The sequence below is a fragment of the Berghia stephanieae genome, chromosome 11, assembly GCF_034508935.2.
Source record: "Berghia stephanieae isolate SIO BIC M18660-M18661 chromosome 11, UCSD_Bste_1.3, whole genome shotgun sequence".
Lineage (NCBI taxonomy): Eukaryota > Metazoa > Mollusca > Gastropoda > Nudibranchia > Aeolidiidae > Berghia > Berghia stephanieae.
In genome coordinates, this window is record NC_088370.1 from 8,754,697 (window position 1) to 8,779,702 (window position 25,006).

The 25,006-nt window shown below is 38.2% G+C and overlaps 1 protein-coding gene across 1 annotated transcript in view; it reads right to left on the minus strand.

Annotated features, from left to right (window-relative positions):
- Positions 1-18,988, minus strand: part of LOC144956652 (uncharacterized) — a 118,317-nt gene extending 99,329 nt beyond the window's left edge. Inside the window, exons 1-6 of the mRNA XM_078887298.1 lie at positions 18,934-18,988; positions 18,475-18,654; positions 14,819-14,925; positions 2,134-2,298; positions 834-1,168; positions 207-413 (exon numbers count right to left, since the gene is read on the minus strand). Coding sequence (XP_078743424.1) covers positions 207-413; positions 834-1,168; positions 2,134-2,298; positions 14,819-14,925; positions 18,475-18,494 — 834 coding nt within the window. The 5' untranslated portion in view covers positions 18,495-18,654; positions 18,934-18,988. The remainder of the gene's footprint in view (positions 1-206; positions 414-833; positions 1,169-2,133; positions 2,299-14,818; positions 14,926-18,474; positions 18,655-18,933) is intronic.
- Between the last annotated feature and the right edge of the window lie 6,018 nt (positions 18,989-25,006).

A 25,006-nucleotide genomic window follows, 5' to 3' on the forward strand; every position in this document is an offset into this window, starting at 1 on the left:
AGAGAGAGAGAGAGAGAGAGAGAGAGAGAGAGAGAGAGAGAGAGAGAGAGAGAGAGAGAGAGAGAGAGATATGGAAAAAACTAATAGGTATAGAGACAGAGAAACAGATAGATAAAGTGATAGATAGATAGACAGATTTACGTCTACACCATTCAAAACCCAACATGGAGCTGGCCGCTGGCTCCCACCAACCAGAAAGGACTCACCACTTTGGGTCTGGAGTCGGCGTCGGGACTGGCGGGCACGTGACTTCCGGCGGAAGGGGCCTCCGGAGGAACGTAGTCCGGGTCTGGGATGAACAGGGTCTGGCCGGCGAAGACCGTCCTTGAGATCAGACGATTGACCTTCATCAACTCGGACGGGGTCAACTCGTAGTGGGCCGCTATGCTGGCCAAAGTGTCCCGGTCTTGAATCTAGCGTGGGGAAGAAAAAATAAAGATAATCAAAATAAAATTAACCCACTTCTTACCAACTATAAGAAATCGTCAAGTTCATTAACGATACAGCCGACGTGTGTGTGAATATATATATATATATATATATATATATATATATATATATATATATATATATATATATATATATATATATATATATATATATATATAGGTTTGATATCCGAACGCACTTATGGGCCTAGTTTAACACATTTTATGAGACAAATTATAATAACAATATATTAATACATATTTTTCCAATTTTGAAAAGTAGCAAAAAATCTCTAGGATTGAGTGAGTTACTCGACATTGCGCAATACAAATGCTTTAAAATGGCCAAATGCTCAAAGTTCTACCGATTAAATGTGTATAAAAGTGGTTGGTAGGTGTGCATACCGTGTACTCGAAAGTCCCCGGTGGCTGTTTCCTCTTACTCTTGGAATTGGTACGCGGGCGGTCTGAGAATGCCAGTGGGTGTTGTTGTTGATACTGTTGTTGTTGCTGCTGTTGTTGTTGTTGCTGTAGCTGTAGTTGTACCAAAGACCGATGCTCCGTCGTCCGAGCAGCGTCCTCACCGCCCCCCGTAATACTGACCTGGCCGGGCATGGCTGGTGCTGTAGATGTTGTTGTAGAGGTGCTGGTGGTGTTGTAGGGGGTGGACGTGGAGGCGGTGGTCTGAGACGGTGCCGGGGACTGCTGGTGTTGTCCGACGCCGATGTTGGACAGGTCACCTGGTTTGGAAATAAATAAATCGTTTACGTTATGACATAATGAAGAATTTATTGACTGGATACATTAAATGAAATGGAATGCCGAATTCTGAAACTATTCGTTGAATATCGAAAAAGGAAAGAGAAGAATGAGAGGTGAGCAGGAAGAGAAGGGGAGGAGGAGGAGGAGGAGGAGGAGGAAAAGGAGGAGGCAGGAGGAGGAAAAGGAGGAGGAAGGAGGAGGAGGAAAAGGAGGAAGGAGAAGGAGGGAGAATGAGGAGGAAGGAGAAGGAGGAGGAGGAAGAATAAGGAGGAGGAAGGAGAAGGAAGTGGAAGAGGAAGGAGAAGGAGGAGGAAGGAGGAGGAGGAAGGAGAAGGAGGGAGGAGGAGGAGGAGGAGGAAGGAGGAGGAGGAGGAAGGAGGAGGAGGGAGAAGGAGGAGGAGGAGGGAGGAGAAGGAGGTGGAGGAGGAGGGAGGAGAAGGAGGTGGAGGAGGAGGGAGGAGAAGGAGGTGGAGGAGGAGGGAGGAGAAGGAGGTGGAGGAGGAAGGAGAGGGAGGAGGAGGAGGAAGGAGGAGGAGGAAGGAGAAGGAGGTGGAGGAGGAAGGAGGAGGAGGAAGGAGAAGGAGGAGGAAGGAGAAGGAGGGAGGAGGAGAAGGAGGAAGGAGAAGGAGGAGGAGGAAGAATAAGGAGGAGGAGGAAGTAGGAGGAGGAGGAGGAGGGAGGAGACGGAGGGGGAGGAGGGGAGGAGGAAGAAGGAGGAGGAGGAGGAGAAGGAAGGAGGAGAAGGAGGAGGAGGAGGAGGAGGAGAAGGAGGAGGAGGAGAAGGAGGGGAGGAGGGAGGAGGAGAAGGAGGAGGGAGGAGGAGAAGGAGGAGGAAGGAGGAGGAAGAGGAGGAATGAGGAGGGGGAGGGGGAGGGGGAGGAGGAGGAGGGAGGAGAAGGAAGAGGAGGAGGAGGAGGAAAGACGATGGGCTTCGACAACGAACCTGAGGCTGAGAGAGAGGAGGGAATCCTGGTACTGGGGAAGGACAGGTCGGGCAGGAATCCAGACCACGGCCTTGACCTCGTGGTAGACCCGTGACCTTGGGACAACAGGTCAGAGTTCAAAGGTTGACACGCTTCCGTTGTCGTGAATATGGAGTCCGGCGAGGCTAAATAAGAGAGAAAACAAAAATTTGTGAATAGATAGAATGCGCTGGGCCAAGGAGCTCACAACGTTGCCATCCGGAAGAATAACAGACCAATACACAAAACTCTGTGTAACCATGAACTTGTATAGTCAGGTTAATACAGTTTAGTGAGAACAACTCATACACGCGGATGGCAAAAAACAATAACAAAGGCCTGAGTGACGTCATCTTCGAACTATCTATAGGTTGCGTGTTGAATCGTATGGCGGCATTCACTGTGGGACCGATTGGCTCAGCGGTACGGTCTCTGCTTCGTACCCAAAAGGACCCGAGTTCGACTCTCCGCCTCGTCCTTGTGCGGCCTTGAGCAAGTCACCTCGCCCTAGATCACTTTGCGGCGCTGCACTGCGGCTGACGCCTGGGCTATATTCAAGTCTTCACTTGGTATAGACCCTGATGACAAATTTCCCCCTGAGGATGAATATAGGAATTTTATTTATTTTATTCATATTTATTTATTTATTTAGTATAAATGTATAGGCATATTTTTAGGATCTCTTCCATATCATGAGGAAATGCTCAGAGCGCTTTATAGATAGAACGAAGATGACGTCACTCTGGTCTTTGTTATTGTTTTTTGCTATCCCCATTCATGAGTAATTCTCACTAAACTGTATAAACCATACTATAAACATTCAGGGCTACACATAGTTTTGTGTGTTGGTCCGTTATACTTCCGGATGGCAATGTTATGAGCTTCTTAGCCAAGTGCATACTATCTATAGGGGCATCAACAATTCAATTTGGAAAATAACAAAGTCTTAAGATGCTTTTTAAACATATTTTCCGATGAAGAACGTATTGTGTCTTTTGGAGTGTTTGTTCCAGGGGGTTGGGATCGACATGCACTTATTTGCAGGTCTGATCATCCAATTCATTATGGGCTCATTGTTGTATACTGGAAATCTAAAGAAAAACAAATCTAAATGACTCAAAATATTGTCCATTACAACAATGGTAAACAAGGCCCATAAGTGGATTCGGATGTCAGACCTGCATATATGCAGACGTCATCGGTGGGGATATTTCTAGAAACGGATCGTCCTCCAAATGACACGTAAGCGTCCTTTCCTAGTGAATAGGATTTTAAAGTCTATTTCTTAATAAAATTATATAGCGCAATATCCACTAAATGTGCTCAAAGCGCTTTACAAGGTGTCCCTGGTCAACAGCAACATTTAACATGTAGGACGGGACATGACGCCTGTTAGGCGATATTACAATTTTTCGGACAAAGACAACGCTGTTAACGGCCAGGTACTCATTTTACACCTGAATACGGTGAGAGAATGTGAGTAAAGAGCCTTTTCCAAGGACTCAACTATGCGCCGAGCGCGAGGCTCGAACCCAGGACCTTCCGATCTGAAAGCGAGTGTCATACCACTAGACCACATAGCCGCACTATTTCTTTATAGCCACTCCAGTTCAAATGGCAGCTCTCGGCACAGTAAATTTACCATGATGTTCTTAGAATGGGACACAGCATGGCTCAGCGGTACGGTCTTTGCTTCGTATCCGAAAGGTACCGAGTTCGATCACCCCCCCCCCCCCCCCCCCGCTTCGCTGTGTGGCCTTGAGCAAGTCACCTCGCCCTAGATCAATTTGCAGCAGCGCTACACTGCGGCTGACGTCTGGGTTATTATTCCAGTCTTTCCTTGGAAAAGACCCTTAAGACAAATTAATTTCTCCCATGGGAAGAATAAAGATAATTTTATCTTATTTATTTACTTTGTTTTTTTTTTTTTTTTTTTTGTTTGTTTTTTTTTTGTGATAAGGGTTTTACGGCGCTTAAAACACATTAAGTCATGAAGGTCGTTTATTTACTTTATTTGGTTCTTATCTCAATAACGACAGATAACAAACAGTAAGTGAATTGGACACGATAGCAAAGAACATGGTGGTATTGACACACACACACATACACACACACACACACACACACACACACACACACACACACACACACACAGATAACACAGCCGTTTAAATAGGGCCCAAACTTTCACTTTAGTTACTTCTTCCCTCACTGGCTACCGTCGAGTAATGTAAACAACCCACCGTCAGCAACAGTGATAACAGCTGTCAAGACGGCGTGCATTGGCAATAAATTATGTCTGCAGGTAAATCTCATCGCTTTGAATTTCTCTCTGGCAGAGAGTAGTAGAAATTTCATCAAAATACTCAATTTTCTCAGCCCGTTGTGGACGCAGCATCTTTTTAATAATTTTCAAACATATATGGATACAAAGACCAGCTTTTCCTCTACAAGACGCAATTATTTTTATTTACATCATTAAATGATAAGTTTGTGTTTTGCTCTTTTGAATAATCAGAGTTTTTATGAAATAAATATTTAAATTATAAGTTTAAGAAATATTTAAAAATTCAAAATATCAAGCCAACACTTTTTACCATCAAGTGTGAGGGATCAGAAAAAGTAGATAAAATTATCTTTCATATGATATATACTTTATTATGTAGATTCAGGGATTTAAGAATAGAGGGTGTGGAAAGGAATCTCAATAATTATTTTTGTAACCAACAAAGAGGAGAATATTTCATGATATTTTAGAAACCCAATAATAAAACTAGATAGTGATTATAAGAGACATTTATTTAATTTGATTTCATTGAATTTAAGCGGAAATTTTAGATATTTCTTAAATTTACTTATTTAAGTTCTGTTCAGGTTATGGAGAGACACACTGAAGACGGTCATCACACCAGTACAAATGAAATATGTCGAATTTGTTGTGAAAGAGTACAGAGCCATGCTGAGAGGATTAAAAGACTCTAGACGTTATCAACAGTTGACTATAAATATAAATGTGAAATTCTGACATATTTAAATATTTCAATTTGCAAGAAATGTTTTTCACTGATACATAATTTAAAGAAATGCGATGCAGGTATTGATACCTTTGGTTCAATGAGAAAACTCTGAACAAGAAACAATACTTAATGAGGTGAATATGATCCTAATCTTTCACCAGTGATGTGCTATATGCAGTCTATATGGCACACAAATTAAAAGAGGTGCAAGTCAAGTACATGAAAAAAAGTAATGGGCATGGATATCTCAAAAATAAGGTTATGAAACTTATAAGAACTCTTTAAGATTTTCTTAGTGGTTTTGATTGTCTTTAAATGAATGTCCTTATATAACAATTTTTACTGGAATTCTTATAATTCGTTGATTCTGGGATAAATATAAGTGAATCACATTTGACTATGTTTCTGGTTTATTAAAAAATTTCTATTAAGACAATGCTGTGATTGGATTTCAATTTTACCTTACTCAAAATTATTACTTTTACGTACAGGTGGAATGTAAGAAGTCTGTACCAGAAAGGAAAATTAGCAAATGTAGTTATGGAAATGAAGAGATTGAATATCAATGTTTTAGGATTATCAGAAGTTAGATGGAAAGGAGCAGGAGAACTTAATTATGATGACTGTAAAATTATATACTCAGGAGGAGGAGAACACCAAAGGGGAGTTGGAATTATACTAGATAATAAAACGGCGCGAGCAGTCAAAGGATTCTGGCCCATATCAGACAGAGTAATGGCAATCAAACTACAAGCAAAACCTTTTGATTTTGATATTTTACAAATATACGCCCCAACCACCAGTCACGATGATGAAGAAGTGGAAAATTTCTATCAACAAATAGATAAAGCAATGCATCAGTTTAAGTCTTCAGACATAAAACTCATCATGGGCGATTTTAATGCCAAGGTGGGCCGAGAAAGAATAGAAGATATTGTGGGCCCACATGGTCTGGGAGACAAAAATGACAGAGGTGATCGTCTTATTCAATGGTGCCGTCAACATGATCTGACAATCACAAATACTTGGTCAACAAACCACAATAGAAGGAAGTGGACATGGAAAAGTCCTGGAGATGGAGTGAGAAACCAAATAGATTACATACTCATCAGCAAACGTTTCCGAAACTCGGTTTTGTATGCCAAATCTATGCCGGGGGCTGACTGTAACAGCGATCATATACCTGTGCTATGCCCCATACGAGTTAAATTGAAAATCTGCAAAAGAGCAAAGGCTAAACCTAAATACCAACTAGACATTTTCCGGGAGGAACAGAAGATACAAGAAAAATTTGAACTATCAGTAAGAAACAAGTTTGAAGTGCTTGGAGAACTAACAGATATAGAAGAGAAATATGAGCAATTTAAAGACAGTGTTGCTGCATCATTAGAAGAAAATGTTCCAACCACACTTAAGTTGCAGAAGAAGAAATGGATTACTCCAGAGATATTAGAACTAATGAATGAGAGAAGAAAGGCCAAAAATCAGGAAGAAAAATACAAGACTCTGAACAGGCAGATAAAAAGAAAATGCAACGAAGCTAAAGAAGACTGGATAAATGAACAATGTCACTATATAATGTCCTGCAAAGAAAAAAAATGGCAAATTCTTCCATCAGAAAATCAAAGAAGTGACAAACAAAACTAAATCAGGTGCTAAAAGTGGATGCATCAAAGACAAGCGTGGAAACACCATCATGGACAAAGACTGCATTCTAAACAGATGGTCAGAATATATTGAAGAACTTTTTTTTGACAATCGAGGAGAAATGCCTATGATAAAAGAACTGGAAGGGCCTTCTATAATGAAAGATGAAGTTAGGAACGTCATGAAAAGCATGAAAAATGGAAAAGCTGCAGGACCTGATGCCATAACAATTGAAGCCTTGACTGGCCCGGGTGAATGGGGGATTGAATTCATCACAAACCTTCTAAATCAAGTGTATGACACAGGAAAAATGCCAACTGATATGAAACGATCCATTTTTATAGCACTACCAAAAAAGCCAGGGGCAGTTGATTGTGAACAACACAGAACTATTAGCCTAATGAGCCACCTCACAAAAATTCTTTTGAAGATAATTTTACTAAGAATAAGAAATAAAATACGACCTGAAATTGGGGAGATGCAATTTGGTTTTGTTGAGGACAAGGGTACCAGAAATGGAATATTCACATTATCAATGCTGATGGAAAGATGTATTGAAGTAAATAAAGATCTGTATATGTGTTTCATCGACTATTCAAAAGCCTTTGATAAAGTACAACACGAAAAACTATTCAAAATTCTATCATCCTTGGACATTGATGCTAAAGATTTAAGAATATTACGGAATTTGTACTGGGAACAAGAAGCAGCAATGCGTGTTGACAACGAACTAAGCAGTTTTACACCTATTAGAAGAGGAGTTAGGCAGGGGTGTGTTTTGTCTCCAGATTTATTCAACCTCTATAGTGAAATGATATTAAGAGATATCGAACATAAGAAGGGGGTGTGTATTGGAGGAAAGAATGTAACAAATCTGAGGTATGCAGATGATACGGTTCTACTGGCAGAATCTGAACATGAACTACAAGAATTACTGGATGTTGTAGTCAGGAGTAGTGAAAATATGGGACTGGAACTGAATATATCTAAAACAGAATGTATGACGGTATCTAAAAATAATAACCCACCAGCCTGTGTAATAACAAGCAGAGGACAAACAATACAACAAGTTGAATGTTTCAAATATTTAGGCTTCAATGTAACATCCAATGGAAAATCAGATTGTGAAATAAAGAAAAGAATAGGTATGGCGAAGAATGCATTCAACCAGCTGCATACAATTATGAAAAACAGGAATATTAGCATGAAAACAAAAATCAAAGTCCTGGATTGCTATGTACTGTCTGTGCTGCTATATGGTTGTGAGAGCTGGACCATAAACAAGACCATGGTTAAAAGACTGGAGGCAGTGGAAATGTGGTTTTACAGAAGAATGATGAGGGTGTCATGGATGGAAAGGAAAAGAAATGAAGAAATTTTAGAAATGGCAAACAGAAAAAGATCACTGATAACAAAAATCATCAAACGCCAAATGGAATTTTTAGGACACATTATCCGCCACCCTGGTTTGGAAGTACTCGCCTTGACTGGAAAGATGAATGGAAATGGAATAAGAGGAAGACAAAGAATAACGTATTTGAAAGGGATAAGAATTTGGACAGATGAAGCTGAGAAAGGTGGCGCTGCTTTAATAGAATTGGCAAGAGATAGATCAGCTTGGCGGAAGATGACCTCCGACGTCTGCTTCAGATATGGAACTACATGAGATGAGACAGGTGAACTGATATCTCAAAAACGCCTCAATCTACTGATATAAGATTTATATGTCTACATTCTACAGATATTCAACATCATTTCCATTACTTTTGTTTTAAAATCTTAAGTGTTGAACATGCTAAAATATTCTCTTAAAAATTTTAATTCACTTAAATTTATGGATCAATTTCATGGGTTATCCCTCTTGCTTTTTAACGCCATCATAATTATGATTAAATAATCAACGAAAACTCTGTTAATAAACTGTTTGGTAGTATAAAAATATTTTTGCTACACTTAATAACGGCAATACTACATTAGTTTGAAATTCAGAAAAAATCGATCAAAACGGCGAAAAAATTGTCTCCCTCTCTTAGTGTAAAGCTATGACTCATCATCACTAGACTGGCTAGATTTACCTGGCGAACTAAACTAAAAGCAATAAACGCCTGTGATAATTATTAATTAAAAAATTATACGAGTCTTACCTTGGGAAGACGAAGTATGATGATAATTATTCCGTCTCTTAATGCTGAAGGAGTCAATTGGAGGAAGCGCTGCGTCACGTGATCACTATTTAACTCCGAAAAAGCTGCCCACAACAAGTGTGTAGTAATGATAATACACAACTAAACTAAGTACTCTATGAACTTATCCCGCGATAGGTTACACATGTGTAATATATAGCACAATTTCACCGAAAAACAACAATAATACTCAATATAGAATTATAATCATATTAATAGTAAGGGCAAGGGAGGGAAGGGCAATTGACTCCTTCAGCATTAAGAGACGGAATAATTATCATCATACTTCGTCTTCCCAAGGTAAGACTCGTATAATTTTTTAATTATTCCGTCTACTTTAATGCTGATAGGAGCCACTTGGAGATTTCAAAGCAGGGCAGGTTTTGAGGATAGTACTGAATTTGCAAAAGATTCCGAATGAGATTCAATGGGCTTTTTATAGAATCGAGCAAAGGTAGACTCCCTTTTCCATCCTGCCGTATTAAGTACATGCCATATATCTACACCCTTAGCTGCTGAAGAACAAGATGCTGATCGTGTGCTGTGTGCTTTAAATATGTTAGTATCCACTCCTGACTTGGTTAGGATAAGTCTAATCCAACGTGACAGTGTATCCTTGGAGACTCCTAAGTGAGGGCTAAGGGTGCTAATAAACAATTTATTAGAAGATCGAAGTGGTCTAGTCCGTTTCAAGTATGCTCGTAGATATGTCATAACACAAATCCGCCTGTCCTCATTAAATGCATGGAGTGTAATAATTGTTTGAGGATTAGAAGGCGAGTTATGTTTAAGCAATTTACTAATATGGAATATAGCTTTGCTATCATGAATAGATAAACAAGATGATTCAATAGTCATGGCATGAAATGATTGGCACCTATGTCCCGTAACAAGAGCACATAGCATAAGAAGTTTGGCTCCTAACATAAAAAGGTTAAGATCACGAGCAGGGGAAAGTGATCTTAAATAATTTAACACAGTAGATATGTCCCAAACAGTAGTGTAACGGGCACGAGTGGGTCGAGAATGAAATACACCTTTCATAAATCTACACACTAGCGGATCTGAACCGGTCTCGTTCAATGTTGACACTGCTGACCTCGCTGTATTGATGGCACTGTATCCCAATCCAGATTGAAATAATATTGTCAAAAAAGCTATAGTAGTCTGAACATTTTTACTCATAGGGTCCACCCCATCAGCATCACAAAACTGGATAAATTTCAGTAAGTAACTATTGTACTGTTTTTGGGTGTTGCGACGCCAACTTTTCATAATTATTTTTAAGGCGTGCTTGGAAACTCCTTGTTTCCGGATTTTTGCCCTGATAAGAGACAAGCCATCAACTTTAGTTTTGGATACAAAGGGTGCACAGCTGCCCTGTCTGATGCCAATGTCAATAGGTGTTTTGAGGCTTTTAGATGGACCGGGGGCGCTATCAGCATAGTCATAAGTTTGGGGAACCAAGTCTGTGTTTGCCAAATTGGTGCTATCACCAACGCTCGCGATACTTTGTCTTGTTGTATCTTTTGTAGAGCCCTGGGGATCATATTGAATGGAGGGAATAAATACACAAATCCAGCCCATAAATGATAAAAGGCATTAATGGCACAGGCAGATGGGTCAGGATATAACGACATATATTTGGGAATAAGAAAATTGGTTCTAGAAGCAAAAAGATCAATTTCTGGATTTCCAAAATGATCACAAAGCTTATTGAACTCTGCTCGATTAAGCGACCACTCAGTATGAATAGATAATTTTCTACTATAATCATCAGCAATGGTATTTTCCACTCCGGGAATATGACATGCTGAAATCCATATTCCCCTGGTTTTGCACCATAAAATTAACTCTCGTGTGATGTCATTGCATTTAACTGAATGGGTTCCCCCCATGTTATTAATGTAAGAAACAGCTGTCATATTATCTACTTCTACCCGAATGTGACAATTGGAAATATCTTTGCACAAAGATTGAAGTCCTAAATAAACTGCTTTTATTTCTAGAACGTTGATGTGATCCATCTGCTCTTCTTCCGTCCACATACCCTGTGTGGCAACATCATTCATAATTGCTCCATAGCCATGACCTGAAGCATCAGTTCTCATCACAAAAGAAGGGTTATCTATATGTAATCGTTTCTTACTGTGGACGCCTTCAGACTTCCACCATTCTAATTCAATAAAAGATTGAACTGAAACTTTAATATATCTATCAAAGTTATATACTTGTTTGAGAGCCTCAATTTTTTGACACTCAAGACTTCTATAGAATAAAGGTCCATATTCAACAGCAGGGAAAGAGGCGACTAACATGCCGATAATCTTAGCTAAAAATCTAACTGAGATGGAAGAAGGAAGGTTCTCAATCATACAAATAATCTGATCTTTCTTTTTATCACTTAAAGTCACTGACATATCCAAGGAACTGAGTACAAACCCTAAGTGCTCCATTTCTTGAGATGGGGTTAAGTTAGACTTATCTGATATTTCAAATCCTAACGAACGCACAATATTGGTCGTGTACTTCAAATTATGTTCGCATTCCTCATAAGAAGGGCCCTGAATATAAAAATCATCAATATACAAACTGCATATAATTCCCTTAAGATGCAGATGAGCAACAATAGGTTTCATGATTTTAGTGAAGATTCTAGGACTATCACGGAACCCCTGCGGAAGAACAAGGTATTGGTATAACGATTCATTATGAACAAATTTAAGAAATTTCGTAAAATCTGGGTGCATGGGCAAAGAATGGTATGCATTAGATAAATCTAGCGAAACCATGAAACATTTAGGTTCTATAAGTTGTAAACAAGAATGTAAAGTGTCCATTTTAAAATGGCGATAACGCACAAAGGAGTTGAGATGTTTTACATTTAATATCATTCGATACTTTTTCCTCTGCTCACCGGGTATAGCACGTTTCTCCCTAAGGAAAACATTATTAACAAAATCACCCTCCTCCGGTGTACATTTCTGGATAACACCATCCCTTTCATATTGTATTATCATCTCCTGTAAAGCTAACTTTTCATCCTGTTTAAATTGGATAGTATGAGCTGGTTTCATTTGAACAGGAGGGGACAAAAAATCAATTGCACATCCAGAAATACATTGAATAATAAAAGGATCAGAGGTATACATTTTCCAAGTAGATATAAATAATTTAGTTCTGCCCCATGCAAATGGGTTACCTTATCCTTTAATTCCTCCTTTTGAATGTGTGTTGCTTGTGGTGTTGTTTGTGGTTGTTCCATGTCCTTGTATTCCCCCGAAAGGTGTTTGTCCCCCCTCCTTGACCTTTCCATGGTTGACCTTTGCCTAAAAAAGGAAACCTTTTCTGGCCATGGGACGGGTACGGGGAAAATCTCCTTGTGGTTTTTGCCACTCGAATAGAATCGTTCATGTCTTTAATCTTATCTTTAATGTTGCTCCCAAATAACTTGTCACTAACAGGATAGGAAGCGGTACAGAGAGCGTTGAGGTCATCTCTAATTTCACCGCGAAGTGACTGTCTTCTATAAATATCCAAACTATGAGAGGCATTGGTGAGCAAAGCGACTCCATCCGAAATATTTTCCAGTACTTCTTTGTTATCTCCTTTCACCATCTCCATAGCCCTGCAAACAGCAGTAATGCCTTTCATAAGCGATACCTGCACTTTCTGCAAGGATGCGTCCCTCATTCTAGAGGCAGGGGATATCTGTTTAAAAACCTCCTCATTGCATTGGACAACCTCTAGTCTAGAGCAATTTGCTGGCACTGGATATTTTTCAGAGAGAGCAGTAATCGTATCCTTGGGCAGACCGTCACATAAAACCTGTGTAACACCAGTTGAAACATTCTCTGCCAGCACCTTCCCTTTCACTTCTGTCCTGCCTACCACATTCTCGAAATATGAGAATGCCTGCTCCATCATCCCTGCATCTCTACTACTGCCTGGCACCATATCAACTGACCGCGAAAGGTCAGCATTACATTCTACATCTTTACTGCCTGACCGCGAAAGGTCAGCATTACTTACATCTTTACTGCCTGATCGCGAAAGATCAGACTCAATGTCATCATTACATATTGGCCGCGAAAGGCCAATATTGACATTAGCATCTTCCTCCTCCATTTCATTAAAACGGTCAAAGGCCTCCTTCATTTGGCTCACCACTGGCACCAATCCCATCAACACACTGAGTTGCTGTTTTATTTCATTAAAGTCCAGTTCACTGCTACCAACGCTACTACTACCAGCACCGTAACTGCTCCCCTCCGTTTTCTTTCCTTTACCTTTCCCCTTCACACCTCTTACACTTCCTTTCCCAACACATTCCTTCTCGCTCGCCCCGTCTTTCACTTCACCACCTCCTTTCCCTTTCTTATCGTCCGCTCGGCTACTCTCGATTGTTTCTTTCTCCATCACTGACTCGGAACCAAAAATGGCGTTCATTGTTTGTAAACAAAGGGACCGAGATGGCAGGCGATAAATAGGTGTTAAACTATTGTTTAAAATTGCACAAGTTTTACGAATATATACACTATCCAGATGAATGAATTCACAACATATAAATTGAACACAATTCCGTTTGAAAATATAGAATAATAATAATATAGAATTTAAATCAAATTGAAGTTGGTGGGCTCCAGTGATCAACGCTAAAGCAACGCTAAAAAGTGATCACGTGACGCAGCGCTTCCTCCAAGTGGCTCCTATCAGCATTAAAGTAGACGGAATAATTCATTCATATATGTCTTGATTTAGTTCAATACTTTTGACTTTAACCAGCGACCGATAAGTGACTATTTTATCTTGTAAAAACATTCTAGATGTACAATTAAAAGGACTTGAGGAAAAACTAAGACAAATGGGAAATGGCACAAATAGGGAACAGATGTAGGTTCAAAGAGCACGCTATCAGTGTACTTAGTTTGAGATCACCTAATTGTTTCACCCAGACACCGGCACAAGATCACTAAAAGGAACACACTCAAATGTTAACAAATCATATGTTAAAAAAAAAAAGAACAATACATAACAGAGAGATAATTTACAAGTGAAACAAATTATCACTTCCCAAAACTCTAACTTATACATTTGACTGTTTCCCTCCCAGCCCAGCTAGGGTCAGGACAAAACTTAGTAATCTCATTCCAAGACAAAAAGAGAAAGCAAGTTGGAAAACAGATACAGGGGAATAGAAGCGTAGCCATCGTTATGTAATAGCCTGACACTGAAATCCAAAAGGACTGGCAGTTTGACGTCATTGTTTGGTATTTGCACCGCCTAGTGAGTTGTCGTTAGTAGAGCTCATGGAAACAAATTATTTCATTGGTTGAACTATTGAATACAACTCACGATTTGTTTTCTTTTGTGGCAAAAGACTGGCAATTTGACATCATTTTTTGGTCAGTATCAGGTCAAAACTTTACGATGGCCACGATAGAAGACACAGCATGTCGTGCCCACTATGGAAGTGTGTGTCATTTTTGATTTGACCACTTAATTAATTGTCCTATATTCATCAACTTATCTTATCAATGTCGGACGTTTTCTGATGTTATCAAGTGGGTCGGTGTGCTCTAGATATTGACACTCCATCAGTGATAGCAGATTTTGTTGTTGTTGTTGCTCTTAATGATAACAATACATTTATTTGCAGAGAGAGAGAGAGAGAGAGAGAGAGAGAGAGAGAGAGAGAGAGAGAGACAGAGAGAGAGAGAGAGAGACAGACAGACAGAGAGAGAGAGAGAGAGAGAGAGAGACAGACAGAGAGAGAGAGAGAGAGAGAGAGAGAGAGCCCCCCACCCATCCATGCCTACCTTTGTCCCCCTGTGCATTGGACGACGCCTTCCCGCCACCACCTTTCTCCTCCTCCGTCAAGGGGAAGGAACTCCCTTTATCTGATGACTCCGATCCAGATCTGAACCTGAGGATGGACCAAAAAGAAAAACATGACATTTTAGTCTCAGCTGGATGACCCCGGGTCTCAGGATTCTAAAGACGTTATTTGGGTAAAATACTCACAACATCCGACAACCGGGTCTAACTTATCAACACAAAATACTATGGCTAAACTTGAAAGTTTATAGTCTGATTTATGTCACAGAGTCAAAGACTCGCATGCTCGTGAAATTACTAATAGACCAAAATGGCTGTCTAAAAACAATACCAAAGAGCTGAGTGACGTCAACTCCGTTCGTTCTATAGATGTTATCGAATGTCTCATCCGAGTTTGGGTCAATCTGGGTTGCTTTTGTTTTTGTTTTTTTTTCGGGTTTTTTTTTAAGCTTTTATATAGCGCAATATCAACTAAAGTGCTCATAGCGCTTACAAAGGGTCACTGACCAACAGCAACACGTAACATAAAGAACGAGACATGCCGTCTGTTAGGCGATATTACAATTTTTTTTTCGGACAGAGACAACACTGGTAAAGGCCAGGTAATCATTTTACACCTGAGTACGGTGTGAGTAAAGGGTCTTTTCCAAGGACTATGCGCTGAGCTGAGCAAGGCTCGAACCCAGGGCCTTCCGATCCGAAAGCGAGTGTCATGCATACCACAAGACCACATAGCCGCACGACCATTACATGGAAGCCGTAGGGAACGCGGAAGAGAGGGTAGGGTGGCCCGGAATTCTACATAGCAGCAGTGTAAGAATGGTATATTACTACATAATAAGGGATTCGTCTGGTTGAGATTGTAGAGCTGGTGACGGTTTAGAAGAGGACATTTGGTTCCAGAGTCTGTGAAGATGGTGGTGTTGGACATATATATATATATATATATATATATATATATATATATATATATATATATATATATATATATATATATATATATATATATATATATATATATACACACATTATAAAAACCAAAACCATGAGATAAGAGTGCTCAACCTTTTGATAAAAGGAGCTATTTATAAACATTTCAAAGATAATTTTGATTGTTTGACTTTCTACGTTGCTAACGCTCGATACAACGTTGTAGAAGTCAAACAATCATATTTATCTAATAATAATAATAATAATAATAATAATAATAATAATAATAATATATATATATATATATAATATAGATACTAGTGATGAACTTCAATGCCGAGAAAATTACCGCGGACGAATAGCAACGTCTCAACCAACAACACGAAGTGCCGACCTGCAGACATTCCATCGTCTGCTCCAATCAGCACCAGCAGAGGTTGTATCTTTACAGCTACGAAAAACCCCCCAAAAAACTCGATTCCATCCACACTAAAGAGGGAACTTGTTCTGCTCGCTCTTAAAACGTTGGCACAAGACATGGATACATAGAAAAATACTATAACAAAAGGAATCAACAAGCAGAGGACATGTTGACAACTGCATAATTCACGCTAAGCGTCTTGAGACTGAGTAGCCAAGATCGTCATTACGACCTAGACGGCCAAGCAGCTTTTCTTGGTATTAATTTGATTTTGTTTGTTTGTTTGTTGCTTTAGGTCTCTTCCAACACAATTGAGGTTATATGAGAGACCGCTGAAACAAAGAAACAAGCAATCTAACAAAAATAGTACAAATGTAAATCAAAATCATAACCTCAAGATATCATAAGCTAAATTATAAATAACCAAGAACAAACAGGCAGAAGATTTACAGAAAAAAAAAAATATCCCCTGTCAAAAATACAATCACAAACCAAAGAAGCAGGATAGGGTAGTAAAGAGATGAAGAAACGACATCACTATCGGATCGTACACCCATACGAACATCATAGGTATATGATTCAAGGGTGATGCTCCCATCCAACCACCCGCCCTACTATCGGATCGTACACCCATGCGAACATCATAGGTATATGATTCAAGGGTGATGCTCCCATCCAACCACCCGCGTATTAATTTGAGTCAATGGGTGATAGAATTAGGCTGACATTTAAAAAAAGATCTGCAAGTTACGCCTATATCAGTCTGTAAAAAACCCAAAACAAAACAACAAAAACAACCGCCCCCCCCCCAAAAAAAAAAACAAAACAAAACAAAACAAAAAAAAAACAAACCCAAAACAAACAAACAAAAAAAAAGGTTTATAATATTTATATTTGCCAGTAATTCTGTGCTCGATGATAATATAAATTTAACATTGGCTGTACGGCACGATTTTGATTCACAACCAGGGGATACATAGCCTTGTCCCCAACCCTTCCTTTAAAAAAAAAAAGAACAGATCTTCTTACAGTCCCTGATATCAACACCCTTTAAAGAAACTGTAACACATCACTTTCTTTATTATCTGTACACTTCTGGAAAACGGAGATTTCCGTAGCGTGAGAACATCTTTTAACTCACTCAATCCTACATTTTTGCTACTTTTCAGAATTGGAAAAAAAAAAATGTATTAAAAATGAGCATATGTATATATATTTTTATTCAACTACCATTAACGTGTAAACATTAAGGACATCAGCTTTGACACTGCGCCTATAACGTGTCTAAGAAAAATGTAATAAATAGGCATGGGGTAAGATGAACCTGGGTAAACAACGGATATAGTCGGTGTTAGGGTTGAGTGAGTTAAAAATATTATTACTATTTTATTGACAGATTGACATACGAGTAACTTACAAACACTTTTCAAATGAAGGGTAACTCTATCACTCGTACTCGTTGACTCATCGGATTTTTTAAATATAGCATCTACTACTATGGCATAACGATCCGTCATGTGATTTGTTGTATTGTATGGTTGCAACACATAAAAACATGTTGCTAATATAACATGTGTAAACATACGGGATATTAACATGTAGATATTGCCACATGCACATAAGTTAATGTATAATTTTAGAAACCGTGAAACATGGCAGATATGGAGTTATGGCATATGGAGGGGGGGGGGGGGGGGGAGAGAGGGAGAGAGAGAGAGGGGGAGGGAGAGAGAGAGAGAGAGAGAGAGAGAGAGAGAGAGAGAGAGAGACTGACTAAAATATAGCTAGGTAGGTCGATATATAGATAGATATATAGATAAATAGATAGATAGACAGACAGACAGGTAGGTAGGTAGGTAACTAGATAGATAGATGGATAGAGAGAAAGAGAGAGAGAGTGAGAAGGAAAGAGATAGAGATAGATAGATAGAGAGAGTGAGAGAGAGATAGACAGAGAGAGAGAGAGAGAGAGAGAGATAGAGACATATATTATATTATAACATCACAAATCCCCACTCACAGCTTCTTAACTTTCTTATAAATTTTCTTCCTTCTCTCCGGCATGGTGAACACACACAACTCGGGTAATCCTCTCAAATTAATCAGGACACCGACACAGCGGGGTAGGGGGGGGGGGGGGTAGCAAGTATGGGGGGTGATGGAAGGGGCTGAGTTTCGATTAATCCCCACGGATCATAATATTAAGTATCAATCAACCAAGTCGTGAATATCCGATGAACTTGTCTGAAAACCGATAATTAATACGTCACAAGATCTACCACTTACAGTACATCTACGTCTTCCATTTATGGTTCATTTATGTTTCCAATGTCTTGAACAAGGCAAGAATAATAAGGCAGACAAGATATGAGTATAAACCTCTTTAGTTTTTTATTTTTGTTGTTGTTGTTTTTTGTTTTTTTTGTTTGTTTTTTGTTTATTTTTTTTTACTGCATTCTCTTCTCACTTTGTTCGTAATGAGAGAAATAATAATAATAATAATAATAATAATAATAATAATAATAATAATAAAAAAAATAATAACAACAATAATAATACTAATAATAAATAATTATAATAAGCAATAAATAATAATAATAATAATAATAATAATAATAATAATAATAATAATAATAATAATAATAATAATAATAATAATAATAATAATAACAATAATAATAATAATAATAACAATAATAATAATAATAATAACACTTAGTATATTATATATTTCTCGGCTACTACTTTTCACCAAATCACAAAAACCACAACAACAACACCGAATCAACACTTACTACTTAATGACAACTTCCTACGTAAAACTGATAAATTAGAACAAGCACCTTCATCGCAACTAGAACATCTCAATTACAAACACACACAAACACACACACACACACACACACACACGCACACACATAGACAGACAAACAAACACACACACACAGACACACACAAACACACAGACAGACACACATACACACACAAACACACACAGACATACACACAGATATAAACACACACATATAAACACATACACACACACATATAAACACAAACCCACACACAGACACACACACACACACACACAAACACACACAAACACACACAGAGGCAATTTAGCAATAAACACAGCCCAGAGATACGTGTCTCACTCCACTATTTTTATTGACACAACGTATCGGTGACCCATCGTCACTAAACGGTACCATGGGAATGAGTCGGACCGTAGCCATCGTGAACTAAAGGCCTAATACTGACCAAACAAACAAACGTGAGCGTTTATATAGCGCAATGTCCACTAAAGGTGCTCAAAGCGCTTACAAAAGGTCCCCGTGGTCCCGGACCAACAGCAACACGTAGCATATTGGAACAATACATAACGCCAGTTAGGGGATCTTACACTTTTTTTTTTTTTCCGATAGACAAATGAGTTAACAGGTCACAACATTACTCATAAACGCGGATGGCAAAAAAACAAAACAAAACAAAACAAAAACAATAACAAAGACCCGAGTGACGTCATCTTCATGCTATCTATAGATAGTATAAAGATGACGTCACTCGGGTCTTTGTTATTGTTTTAGCCATCCACGTTTATGAAAAGTTCGAGGTTACACATAGTTTTGTGTGTTAGTCCGTTATACTTCCGGATGGCAAAGTTGTGAGTTTCTTAGTCAAGCGCATACTATCTATAGATGCCGCTGATTCAGACCTACCCCCAATCTTGATTATTTAAAATATTTGAGAAATGGAATATTTTTGGCGTGGCATTTCATGACTCTCCATCTAGGCAGTCACTTTACATGGGTTACAAAAAAAAATTAAATAAGAAATAAAAACACATCACCGAATCAAGGAATAAAACTCAAGGAAATGGGGAATAATACAATAAAAATATCTGGAAAAAAATATAAACACACACACACACACACAAACACAAAACAACCTGTAAAAATCACCACCTGCCCTCCCCCCCCCCCCCACCCCACCCTCACACACACACACACACAAAACAGAAAAAAAAGCAAAAATAAACCAAAACACACCAAAAAAAAAAAAAAACAAAAAAAAAAAAAGACCCCACAATAATAAAACAAAAATCAAACAAAAACTACAAGCCAGCAAAATAAAACATCCTATCATTTATTTCTTGCTGTAGAAAAAACAAACAAAAAAAAACAACAAAAAAAAAACAACAAAAACGCCAAACAAAACCGGTTTCGACTAGAAACGATTCCCGGTGTGGAAGGGTTAAAACGACCCCTGTCTATAGTATGACTGTACGTTACATTACATGGGTCCTGTCTGTAATCAGGGTTAACAAGGAGACATTATCTGTCACAGATACAGATACACACACAATATACACAGATAAAGCAATGACATCCACACACACCAACGTGTTATCTCCATACCACTTACAACTTGTCAGTATTTAAAATACACACACACACACACACACACACACACACACACACACACACACACACACACAATACAAACAGGAACAAGAAACAAAACAAACAAACAAAAAAAAGAACTTTGTATAACAAACGACCTTGAATTTATCTTTCAAAAAACGAAAACAAAACACACACACACACAGACAAACAAAAAAATATATCTGAAACTACCTTGTATATATCTCTAACTTTCAAGAAACGCAATTGAAACGGTAACAGTTTCCACCCATACGCCAATGTTGCCTGTTTCAATAGCGTGAAACGGACAATAGCAAATGCTTGCTACCCATACGATAGGACACTAGTCTATCACACAACACATTCCACCAGATTTAACAGACCCATTGACACATTCAATACTGAATGGACAGGGGGGGGGGGGGGGGGGGGGGTCGGAAAAAATTCTCGACTGAATCCGGGATCGATCACAAACACAAACGACATTATATCGATATTATATTGAATGCCTACGATAAAAATGATTAACCCTTTTCTAAATATTTTACTCTCATCTCTAATAATAATAAAATCTAATTCACGTCTTCCAGAGTTGCCTTCATGAAATTTTAAAAAATAAAAAAATCGAAGCTTCCAAGGGGGGGGGGGGGGGAGGGGGGGGAGGGGGGGGGGTCGGAAAAAAATCTCGACTGCATCCGAGATCGATGTCCGTCCCTTTGCGTGTGAAGCGAGTGCGCTACCAACTGAGCTATCCCTCTGGTCAGAGTTTCATTATCGTCTAAATATTTTGCTGTTTTAAGTCCAACCTGATGCGTGTCAGGGGAATACATAGTCTTCAACTACCAAGTCTTGCTGTGTATTTGGTTTTGTTTACAAAGAATACTAGGGACGTCTCATAATTGTTATTTATCTATGTATTTATGTATGTGTCCATTGGTTTATCTATTTATTTATTTATTTATTTATATTTACTTTTTTGAATTCGTTTAAAAAATTAAATTTATTTTGTTTTAACAATTATTATTATTATTATTATTATTATTATTATTATTATTATTATTATTATTTATTATTATTATTATTATTATTATTATTATTATTATTATTATTATTATATTATTATTGTCATTATTATTATTATTATCATCATTATTATTATTATTATTATTATTATAATTATTATTATTATTATTATTATTATTATTATTATTATTATTATTATTATTATTATTATTATTATTGCAATTACGCCTTGAGAAAACACACACACACACACACACAAACACACACACACAAACGGGTTTCCCCAAAATTCAAAGATGTTTAATTATAATAAATAATTGGACACTCAAAGCCATGATCTTGTGCTTTGTATTGGCAAACTATCTAACTATGTGCTAAAAATAAACGTGAAATCTTGAATGTTGTAATGACGGTCTCGAGTGCGGCCTGAGCACCCAATGGCACGACGAGGTGAAGAGTGCCGATAATGAATGGACGATAACAAAGGCTGGACATACTGGACATTGCCTGACACTGACCTTCGTAATCTGTAGTATGGTAGTATGTCTCATCTCATGTAGTTCCATATCTGAAGCAGACGTCGGAGGTCATCTTCCGCCAAGCTGATCTATCTCTTGCCAATTCTATTAAAGCAGCGCCACCTTTCTCAGCTTCATCTGTCCAAGTTCTTATCCCTTTCAAATACGTTATTCTTTGTCTTCCTCTTATTCTTTTCCCATTCATCTTTCCAGTCAAGGCGAGTATTTCCAAACCAGGGTGGCGGATAATGTGTCCTAAAAATTCCATTTGGCGTTTGATGATTTTTGTTATCAGTGATCTTTTTCTGTTTGCCATTTCTAAAATTTCTTCATTTCTTTTCCTTTCCATCCATGACACCCTCATCATTCTTCTGTAAAACCACATTTCCACTGCCTCCAGCCTTTTAACCATGGTCTTGTTTATGGTCCAGCTCTCACAACCATATAGCAGCACAGACAGTACATAGCAATCCAGGACTTTGATTTTTGTTTTCATGCTAATATTCCTGTTTTTCATAATTGTATGCAGCTGGTTGAATGCATTCTTCGCCATACCTATTCTTTTCTTTATTTCACAATCTGATTTTCCATTGGATGTTACATTGAAGCCTAAATATTTGAAACATTCAACTTGTTGTATTGTTTGTCCTCTGCTTGTTATTACACAGGCTGGTGGGTTATTATTTTTAGATACCGTCATACATTCTGTTTTAGATATATTCAGTTCCAGTCCCATATTTTCACTACTCCTGACTACAACATCCAGTAATTCTTGTAGTTCATGTTCAGATTCTGCCAGTAGAACCGTATCATCTGCATACCTCAGATTTGTTACATTCTTTCCTCCAATACACACCCCCTTCTTATGTTCGATATCTCTTAATATCATTTCACTATAGAGGTTGAATAAATCTGGAGACAAAACACAACCCTGCCTAACTCCTCTTCTAATAGGTGTAAAACTGATTAGTTCGTTGTCAACACGCATTGCTGCTTCTTGTTCCCAGTACAAATTCCGTAATATTCTTAAATCTTTACCATCAATGTCCAAGGATGATAGAATTTTGAATAGTTTTTCGTGTTGTACTTTATCAAAGGCTTTTGAATAGTCGATGAAACACATATACAGATCTTTATTTACTTCAATACATCTTTCCATCAGCATTGATAATGTGAATATTCCATTTCTGGTACCCTTGTCCTCAACAAAACCAAATTGCATCTCCCCAATTTCAGGTCGTATTTTATTTCTTATTCTTAGTAAAATTATCTTCAAAAGAATTTTTGTGAGGTGGCTCATTAGGCTAATAGTTCTGTGTTGTTCACAATCAACTGCCCCTGGCTTTTTTGGTAGTGCTATAAAAATGGATCGTTTCATATCAGTTGGCATTTTTCCTGTGTCATACACTTGATTTAGAAGGTTTGTGATGAATTCAATCCCCCATTCACCCAGGCCAGTCAAGGCTTCAATTGTTATGGCATCAGGTCCTGCAGCTTTTCCATTTTTCATGCTTTTCATGACGTTCCTAACTTCATCTTTCATTATAGAAGGCCCTTCCAGTTCTTTTATCATAGGCATTTCTCCTCGATTATCAAAGAAAAGTTCTTCAATATATTCTGACCATCTGTTTAGAATGCAGTCTTTGTCCATGATGGTGTTTCCACGCTTGTCTTTGATGCATCCACTTTTAGCACCTGATTTAGTTTTGTTTGTCACTTCTTTGATTTTCTGATGGAAGAATTTGCCATTTTTTTCTTTGCAGGACATTATATAGTGACATTGTTCATTTATCCAGTCTTCTTTAGCTTCGTTGCATTTTTTTTTTATCTGCCTGTTCAGAGTCTTGTATTTTTCTTCCTGATTTTTGGCCTTTCTTCTCTCATTCATTAGTTCTAATATCTCTGGAGTAATCCATTTCTTCTTCTGCAACTTAAGTGTGGTTGGAACATTTTCTTCTAATGATGCAGCAACACTGTCTTTAAACTGCTCATATTTCTCTTCTATATCTGTTAGTTCTCCAAGCACTTCAAACTTGTTTCTTACTGATAGTTCAATTTTTCTTGTATCTTCTGTTCCTCCCGGAGAATGTCTAGTTGGTATTTAGGTTTAGCCTTTGCTCTTTTGCAGATTTTCAATTTAACTCGTATGGGGCATAGCACAGGTATATGATCGCTGTTACAGTCAGCCCCCGGCATAGATTTGGCATACAAAACCGAGTTTCGGAAACGTTTGCTGATGAGTATGTAATCTATTTGGTTTCTCACTCCATCTCCAGGACTTTTCCATGTCCACTTCCTTCTATTGTGGTTTGTTGACCAAGTATTTGTGATTGTCAGATCATGTTGACGGCACCATTGAATAAGACGATCACCTCTGTCATTTTTGTCTCCCAGACCATGTGGGCCCACAATATCTTCTATTCTTTCTCGGCCCACCTTGGCATTAAAATCGCCCATGATGAGTTTTATGTCTGAAGACTTAAACTGATGCATTGCTTTATCTATTTGTTGATAGAAATTTTCCACTTCCTCATCATCGTGACTGGTGGTTGGGGCGTATATTTGTAAAATATCAAAATCAAAAGGTTTTGCTTGTAGTTTGATTGCCATTACTCTGTCTGATATGGGCCAGAATCCTTTGACTGCTCGCGCCGTTTTATTATCTAGTATAATTCCAACTCCCCTTTGGTGTTCTCCTCCTCCTGAGTATATAATTTTACAGTCATCATAATTAAGTTCTCCTGCTCCTTTCCATCTAACTTCTGATAATCCTAAAACATTGATATTCAATCTCTTCATTTCCATAACTACATTTGCTAATTTTCCTTTCTGGTACAGACTTCTTACATTCCA